This window comes from Lycorma delicatula, chromosome 11, assembly GCF_047948215.1.
Source record: "Lycorma delicatula isolate Av1 chromosome 11, ASM4794821v1, whole genome shotgun sequence".
In the NCBI taxonomy this organism is placed as follows: domain Eukaryota; kingdom Metazoa; phylum Arthropoda; class Insecta; order Hemiptera; family Fulgoridae; genus Lycorma; species Lycorma delicatula.
In genome coordinates this window covers 22192665-22202429 of record NC_134465.1, presented here as the reverse complement: position 1 = coordinate 22202429, position 9765 = coordinate 22192665, and the positions used below count along the sequence as shown (strand labels likewise).

At 28.9% G+C, this 9765-nt stretch overlaps 1 protein-coding gene across 2 annotated transcripts in view; it reads left to right on the top strand.

Moving 5' to 3' along the window:
• The first annotated feature begins 8613 nt into the window (after positions 1 to 8613).
• The window catches only part of LOC142332294 (cyclic AMP response element-binding protein A-like), a 505070-nt gene continuing 503918 nt past the window's right edge, over positions 8614 to 9765 (top strand). For both annotated transcript variants that reach the window (XM_075378642.1, XM_075378641.1), the window contains exon 1: positions 8614 to 9063. In XM_075378642.1, the coding sequence (XP_075234757.1) occupies positions 8968 to 9063 (96 nt within the window). In that variant the 5' untranslated portion in view covers positions 8614 to 8967. The remainder of the gene's footprint in view (positions 9064 to 9765) is intronic.

The following is a 9765-nucleotide window of genomic DNA, read 5'->3' as shown; positions in this document are numbered from 1 at the left end:
TCACATTGCATGTGAGAGAGATAAGACTGATAGAACGGGTGATACAGTTAGTCATTCCTTTACGAAAATATCTCGCATAGTATACAGTACATTGTAAGATATTTTCAGGATAGCTAATAGCGTGATAAGTCAACCGTCAGCCTATGTGCACAGCAATATGCTGCTCGCTGTAGCGTGTTTTCATCATTGACATTTACTGCTGAAAGTATTCTGCGTGCTCATCACTTACATCGTCAAGGTTTGTTGGGAAAAAGATCAAATGTGAGTGTATTCCAGTGTTTTACAGTTTTCAAGAAGTTCACTCACCAATTCTTCATAGTTCTCAGCCTTCTTTTTGCCCAGGAATGATTGAACAATATATTTAAATGATATCTATGTTGCTTTCACAGATTCATTCAAAATCTGAATCTTTTATTAGTTTACATACCTGTGGTCCAACAAATATTCCTCTTTTGAATTTTCCCTCGCTGATTCAGGAAACTTGCTCTTAAGATTTAAGAAACTATGGCCATTATGATCCGTTGCTTTGATAAAAAATTTTATCAATCAAGTTTTATTTATAATGATGAAAGATATGTATTTCTGAATTCACAAGAGCTTTACAAATAGCTTTTTTTTTGTCCAGCTGTGAGTACTCTCTCTTCAGCCATTTTTTTTAATGTAATGGTTTTTCCTTTTCCTAACTTTACTGCTGTTCTATTCATATAATAAACATTAGTACTAATATAACTGACCTAATAGATTTAGGTGTCCAAACATATGCCAGGAATATTTTTCATACTGTATCGTGGTCAGTAAAAATTTCATACTTTTAAATGTCTTCTTCATTTGTGTTGCATAAGGGAGAGGAATTGATGGTTTCTGATTTCCATTGAGAGGAGAATGGGTTTCAAAATTGTTTTAAAGAGACCTATAAAAAATGTCCATTCCGTAGGATTGTGATGTTGCTTAAGTAAATCAAATAAACAATGTACATCATTGCGGAACATTCTTGTATGGAAAACAGTTGCTGAAATTGAAATTCTTGCTTCAAACATGGAAAAAAAAATGTGCCACATTTGAGGAATTCCAGCCTTTAAACCTTGAAGCCCCAGCTAATCCTATTTTATTTAGCTCAGTGAATATCAAACTTCAACTCAAAATAGGTCATAACTAAATAAAGTTCTAAAAATGAATTAATCCAATTTTTTTTCTACAATAAAAACCAGATAAGTTCTCGCATTAAAAGTTATAAAAACACTGATTATTTTGATTTTTTTGCCTTATTTTGTAAAAATATTTTTTCCTCTACATATAATGCTTATGCAATCCTAATTTCCCTTTTAAAATTTTTACTGTGATCACATGACGTAATTTTAATGATTTCCTTAACCATTTTAAAAATTGTCTAATGGCTTTAAAGACAGTTGTTTAGATAAAACAGTATCTCTTTTTTTCATTATCTTTGTTATTTTCATTTTAATTATACAATTTTCTAAACTAATTGTACAGGACACACAACATCCTTTAATAGAGTAGACTAATAAAAAATGTATTGCAAGGAAGATAAATAGCATACAACATAAATGAACATACAACTAAATGAAAATATTAGCTATGAATCAATTGGGTTTTAATTGAAAATTAAAATTAGATTTGTCTTGTGATAAAAATGTTCATGTCTTAAATGGTAAAATAGTATCCAAAAAAATTACAGTGAAATTAAAAACTGAAACAATGAAATTAAACTGTACGTTAAGAGTCTCACAGATATCATTAGTTCCGCTCAAAAAACAAAAATTTCTATAATATAAATAAAATTCTTTTTAACAAAATAATACTGATGTCAAAAAAGGTAAGACACTACTACATTTCTATTATCAAATTCTGTTATTAATTTTGAATTTTGTTTAAAAAAAATACATGTTAAATATATATGTAATAGACAATAGATATACAATAATAGATAAAAAACAATGTTTAAGCATTTTGTATAATAAGCAAAAAATAGAAAAATTTGTTACAAAACTTTTACTGGCTCGATTTCATTTACATGTAATACGTATATTTACAGAAATAATACAATTCTTATGATTATTCGTTGTGTAATAAACGAAATTGGGCCGGTAACAATTTTTTCTATTTTTTGCTTATTATATGGAATGATTTAACATTGTTTATCATATGTTATTGTGTATCTATTGTCTATTACATATATTTAACATGTATTTTTTTAAACAGAATTAAAAATTTGTTTAAACAAAGAATGAAAATAAACATGAAGTGAGGGTTAGGATTCAAACCAAACAATTTTTGGTTGCAAAATTGTTTGGTTTGAATCCTAACCCAATTAAATGTTTTTGCAAAAATGTTTGCAAAAACATTTAATACATGAACATTTGCTACACGAATCTTTCATTAAGAAATATGTCAATTAACAATGAATAAATACTTAATGTTAAAATAAAATTGAGGCAAGTTAAAACAAATTTTATGTAAAAGGACAATTTTTATTTCTCCCAAAAAGCAGTACCGGAATGGCATTCCAGCACCAGTACACCTCCTTTGGATAATAGTTTTACCTGGTTGAATTACATTATCAGAGCCATAAAATTAATTGATTTACTAACTGTAAAAGATGTTATTGTTTTTAAAAAAACTGAGTTTCTGGTTAAAAAGTATTTCATTAAATTTTATATTAAAAACCTAATGTACAGTGCTACACACTATACTTATTTATTTTTAGTTGTTAAAAAATTAGTATATTGTTGGCTTATTGCGTGAATTTGGATTTAATATTATTTTTGTTGTCTTTTTATATTTTAGATAGTGTTCTTATGTTTGAGATAACAAGCAAGTGTAAATAATTAAATATAAGCAACAACTTTAAATATAGTGGATAAATAGTTAACAGTTGTTTATGGAGAAAGAAATGTAGTTATTTGAATAATAAATAGTGATATCAAAAAATTAGATTCCTTTCCATAGTTCAAAAGTAATTTTGATAGATGTAACAATGCTCTGTATGTTTTAATATTTATGAAATTTCTATTATTGTTCTTTTTATTAATTTCTGGTCATAAAAATATGGTTTTGTTGAATTTAAAAAAAAAAAAATATTTACCAACAGTCTTTTTTTGTATATTGATCAGAATTATAATTACGTATGTAATTTGTACATACTGAAAGAATTTTTTACATGTATAAAACCATTATGTTTGTACATTCTTTAATTTATAAAAAGAATGAAGGTGTCCACATCATAATGAGATATTCTGATCTTGCTAACTGTCAAGGTACCTCATGTTGATGGTTGAAGCATAGTGTATATTTTCATAGTAAAAAGGGCTGTATTAATCAGTTGCTTTACACTATCTATACCAGTCTCTCTTATTATTGTACTCATGTGAAATGCCTGTGATACAGTAGACATGAATCAGTATTTCTTTTTCTGAATGTAGAAACGATATTCAATATTCAGTTGGTTCATGTGTAAACAGAGGAAAGGTTCACTTATATTGTTAAGCATCATTATGAAAGGCTTAGCATGCTTATATATAATTGTATCGTATCTGTACTGCTTTACATATGTAGGCAGTAAGATAATGTCAGATGGTCAATCAAAAAAGGGAATAGTGACCCATATCAACTGAGCTATGATTGGATTCAACAAAAAGCATAATCTGTTTATTTCAAACAAACATAATACTGACCTCAAGAAGGGGCTGTTAAAAAGTTTTGTGCAGATTGTGTTTTTGTATTGAAGCAAGACATGGACTTTAGGAATGGAGGAGGAAAGGAGCTTAAGGCTTTTGAGATGCGGTGCTACCGCAGAATAAAGTAAAACCAGTGAGTAGACAAAGTGACTAATGAAGAGGTATTAAGGATGGGTTGGCACTATTAAACATTACCTCTTGGTTAAAACAAGGAAGGGTTAAGTGGTTGGCCATTTATTAAGATACGATGGGTTAACAAAAATGGATATTAGAAGGTTTAGTGGAAGGAAAGACTGCTTGAGAAAGACCAGGCTCAAGTATATCGATCAGATTTTGAAAGACATAGGATGTTGTACCTATAAGGAGGCTGAAAATCAGAAAGACTAAAGATCATCTACAAACCAATCCTAGAATTGTCAAAAAAAGATGATATAATTATATATGTTGCTTCAGTGAAAAAGCTAATGGAAAACCACTTTATTCCTTATGTTTCCCAATATACCAGGAATGAGATGTTTTTTAAGAGTGGCTGTTGTTTTTTGGAGTAATTTGTAGTTCATGTGAAATCATCTACAATCATTATTTTTGCAGCATTTGACATTTATTCTAGGTATAAAGAGACAGTATTTACATTGAACAACATAATTTAAAATTATTTCAAAAATACACCATCTTAAATTGGGCCAGAAGTAATACAATTACTTAATAGAGTAAAAAGATTGCAAGATGTAAAATCATTAAAAATATTTTCAGATACAATCCTTCTCAATCGATAGATTTCTTTCATCATTAAACTTTAGAATTAAAAAAAAATACCGATTTATTTATTACTAATTTACACAGATAAAAATGTTCACTGGGTATCTTGTTAGTTGATTGATTCTCATGGGACAATCAAATTGGTTTCATCTGGACAAAATCAAACTGTTCTGTTTTGTTTTAAAGCATCTTAATAAAACACTAAGCTTGTCATTATTTAAATATTTATTATGGATTATCTAGTATTTATCAATTATCATCTCTTGGGGCTTCTTCATGAGCCGGAACAAATTTTTATAGTATTAAGATGAACTGGAAGATCATTTTTGGTGCCCATAAATGTGAAATATGTAGACCAATATAAAATAGCTTAAAAATTCTTACTTATCTATGCGTTTATACTTACAAAAGTATTTTCTTTATGAAAATAAGGGTAGTCATGTAACGTTGCCTTTTTTAATAAATTATCAACCAAATTAATAAAGTTAAACAATATTTTTTTACAGAACCAGAATTAATAAATTTTAAAATAATTTTTTTTAAATTTGAATTTTCTGCATCTTTGTTTAGCGTGTGCAAATAATTTTCACTAATGACTTCTAAATTGTTGGTTTTTTATATACTTTTATTTATGTACTATTTTAACATATTTAATATATATATTACTGTAAATTCTAATATAGAACTTAATTCTTTAATTTTTTAATTCACTAATATTTTTATTATTGTGTATTTTGTGATCCTACTCTCATAAAGGTTTTATCATACTTTTCCTTGATTTTTTCAGAGAAATACTGGGGCATTTCTTTTTAGATGTGGAACAGTATACTTATCCAGTCTTGTCACAATCTGCAGGTGGTCTATAAGTCAAGTTTCACTTGCATGCAGATTTAAATTCTATAAAAGATGGGAAATTTTGGTGTTTTAGTTGGTAGTAAGGAGGTTATATAGTTACAGTTCAATTAATGTTCAGCTCATTTTTGTATCTATATTGAGAGTAATAGTATTTAAGTAACCAAAAGTAAAAACAATTCTAAGCTTCAGTTGCTTCTGGAAAAATAAAAGGATACTACTGTCATCCATATAGAATGCAATGCAGGATTTTACCGATTTAAGACTGACAACATCCGGCTTAACAAATCATCATAATTGCGTTTATTAATCTGATGAAAATCCTCAGAAATTATGAAGAAGGATCTTATTGCAACTGGAGCTCTTCTTTGGTGCGGGTCTCAAATTAAAAAAATATTGTGGCCTTTTTTATTCAGTGGAAGTGCAAGATGTGACTCATATCTTGAGATGTTATGAGATGATTAAATATAAATGAAGTAATATTATTCTGGAGCTACTGAATAACTCTGAACTTGTCATTCATCATACCTATATTTGGCTGCCAGATGTAACACGTTCTCAATATGCTCTTCCAGTTAGAAGCTACCTTGATCAAACATCTCCTGTATGGATAGAAAGCCAAGGGATGATTGAATGCCTACTGTATTCATGTGATTTGATGCCTTGTGATTTTTCATTCTGGGGGAATCATCCAAGACATGTTTTCTTTAAATCCAAATGGCCTAACCGTCATAAGTGATCATTTATAAATAAATAACCGTCATAAGTGATTTTATAAATTATGATAAAATTTTATGGGGAAAAATGGCAATTCAGTGCTTAAATTTTGTTGTAAATGCATAAAGGGAACACTTCCTTTGATTTATGTTTTAATACAATCAGAAATTAAATTATTACATGAACATAATAATTAAATACTTCTTAAACTTTTTTTATTACTGGGTAAACTGATTCTTAGCTCATTCAGTATATTATGTATCAAATAAGTAAAAAATAAATATGTTTTGCTGTATTTGAAACTTGCTTTGGAATTTTCTGTTTGTAATTTTTTTTTAATAATAATTTAATACATAGATGGCTACTTTTTTTATAGTTACATGCAAATTAAATGAACATACGTGTATCAAATAATATACTTTTTGACCACATTTCTTTGCTGACTAAAAAAAAAATCTGTAGACTATAACATTAATAAGAACCAGACTAGAATAGAAAACCATATAGTTAAAGCGATGCTTATAACAACAGTGATAAATTGTTTTTATGTTAAATCTAAACTTTGACCGTATTTTAAGTAAAACAAATGAATAACTTTGTGAATTTGATAACATTAATTAACTTCACAAATAAATAAACAAATCTTTTATTCTTATCAGCGTGTAAAAATACATTACACAGATCACATCCAGGGGGTACACTTATAAATTTAACAGTAACACAACATTTGATTTTATTTTTTAGCAAGAATATGGTCCACTGCAACAGGCAGCTGCTGGCTGTGTAACAAAATTATGAAAATTCATATTCGTTTCGATGTTTACATTGATAAGGAGTAAAACTTGTCTTTTTCATATCTAATGTTAACGTTTTTTGTGAATTACATCTTGCGTGACTTATTTTGTAGTTGTTTGTCTATCTTTTTCTGTTTAGCCTCTGGAGCCACTGTTAGTTATTACATATGAGGATGATATATATGAACGTAAATGAAGTATGGCAGCTCGCATATAGGCACTGTGGAACTGCAGCACTCCCTATTTCCACTTCATGTTATCAGTAATATTTAATATAATGAATCCTTTTTTCTTTAATTCTTTCTTTATAGTTGTACAGTATATAATCTTAAGCTTAATGTCAGTAGCCATCTCCCAGTTTATGAAAAAGATGCAAAAACCTTTATATGGAACTGTATATGCTTCACAGTAACAGCAACGTGGTGTTTGGCTTTTGTGCGCATGCGCACATAGGAAGCTGTACGTGAGGCTGTGAGGGAGAGAGAGGAAAAGAGAAAACTGTCGCTTCCGCAGTGCTAACCCTGGCGAGCTGGTGGAAGGTAGTTTTTTTTTACTCCATGTATGTTGCGCTTAAAAACGTGTACCATATTCTTGAATGTGATAAAGTGTAGAATTAGATTATTATACTGCTTACAGCTATTCTATTTGATTAATTTTTTTGAGTTTTTTATTTTACAGAAAACTTTAACCGTGGCCTTGAAATGGCCCGGAAAATGGCTCCGTGGCCTGAGCAGCACCTGCACTAATTTTAGCTACAAGCCGCCACTGCCTGAAATGTGTGGTTAATTGAAACCCAACCACCAAAGAACACCGGTATTAAAAATCTAGTATTCAAATCTGTATAAAAGTAACTGCCTTTATTAGGATTTGAACCTTAGAACTCTCGACTTCAAATCAGCTGATTTCTGATGACGAGTGAACCGCTAGACCAGCCTGGTGGGTTCACTGTTTATCTGCAGGTATTATAAAACAAGGCTCATTTTCATACAGTCTGATCTTTATAATTTAGGTTATAGTTTTTGTGTTAAAAAAAAAAAATGTACACCAGATTTCAATTTAAAACAAATGATATATGAAAGGATACATTTTTATTTCCCCCAAAAAGCAGTACCATAACAGTGTTGTAGTGTATTCTGATACCATTGTACCCCTGATCACATCCGGAACGTGTAGATATGCTACTCCATGTTTAAAAAAGAAACTATTTTAGCATTTTTCAGTAGGATCGAGGGAAAACATTGTTAAATGTTGGTCAGAACAAAATAATGTTAAGATATAATAACCTGAAGATACTAAATATAAAAATAAGTATAAAATAATTTGCTATGTACTAATTAAGGTTTTACTGAAATTTCCCTTGGTTCATCCAGGTAAATTCTGGGGCAGTAGTTACTCTTTTTTTTTATGAATAGAGTAGCAAGCCTGCTCATTTTTTGCTATGATCAGTATAATTTATAATTATGTACTGATTTGAATAAAACATGTTTTTATCTAGAACATTAATTATCCAACAGTTAATGACATTAACAAGACTAGATAATTTTTTTTTTCTAGTAAGTTGTTTTTACATCAAGGAAAATGCATTATTTTAATAAAATATTGTAATATTAGATGAAAATTAAACGAGGAAAAAACCGGGTTAAAATGCATTAATGCAAGACTGAAATACGGTATTGTAATGTTCATTAGAAATAATAAGGAAATTTTTAATAATAAAGGGAAATTTTGAAGTAAAATATTTCCCTTAGCAATATCGCGGTACCACTGTTGTTAGTCAGTCAACAGGTTGTGTTTGTAGCTAGAGCTATTAACGTGTGGAGGGGCGTTTCCTCTTATACCGGCTTGTTTAATTATTGCTATTTATAGTGCCTGTGCATCGAAATCTGGTGTTAACGATTTTTTTTTGACAACACTAGATTTATTTCCGTACGTTTTATTGTGTAATTTTCTAAAGAAATAAGTGGTTTTTATATATTTTATTGTTCTATTGTTATTTAGTAGCCGTACAACTAATCTTAAATAAAACAAACATGGTTTTAAATATTTCATTAATATTTTGATCGGGATTTATCGGTACCGTTGGAATTCTTGTTTATTCGTTGTTCGTAATTGTTTATAGTGTTAAAAAAAGAAAAAGTAACGGCTTATAAATGTGGAAAATGGAAACATTTTCGGTGGTGGAAAAATCTTTTTATGATATTGCTGAAAGCGACCTTAAGGAACTTTGGGATCCCGATTTAGACCCGGTAAGTAATATTTATTTTTTTTATTTTTTCTTCAAATTGACTTTTAATTATTTTTTGGGTTTGTCGATTATTTAAAAGTTTAACCTTATTTAAATTTTTTATTTATTTACTGCGGCAGTTTTCTTTATGACTAATAAATTTTGTTGAATTATTTGAATTCTTTTTATATTACATTATTGCTTTTATATAGGATTATTTATCTGATTGTGGAATCGGACACCATTATTTTTTTCCTATTTTGAAAACTTTTTTTAAAAATAATTTATAAATCTAGATTTAATTACGTTAGGTTGCCTTTGACATGAGTATTCCGGGTTGGATCCCAACATTCCTCGCTTAAAAATTATAAAAACGAAATAAAAAATTATTTAATTTTATTGGGTGTTCTACTAAAACCACTGAACCTATTATTTGAGTTATATTGAAATTTATTTTTTTTTATTCATAATGTTTTTAGGTAAGATCGTCAGACATATGGATTATTATACAAGTAAAAAAAAAAAAACAAGGACTTCATGTCAGGTTACAAAAAGTGAGGAACGAAGCGGTTCTCGTTGCTTTCGTCACATACCCAAATAATAGTTGCTCTCAATGAAAGGACGTTTTTACCTTAGATGCTTTACATGCATCGTAGTCATAAGAAGAATTAAGACAGATTGAAATTGCAAATTAATGTTCCCGTTCACAATTGAACGTAAGTAA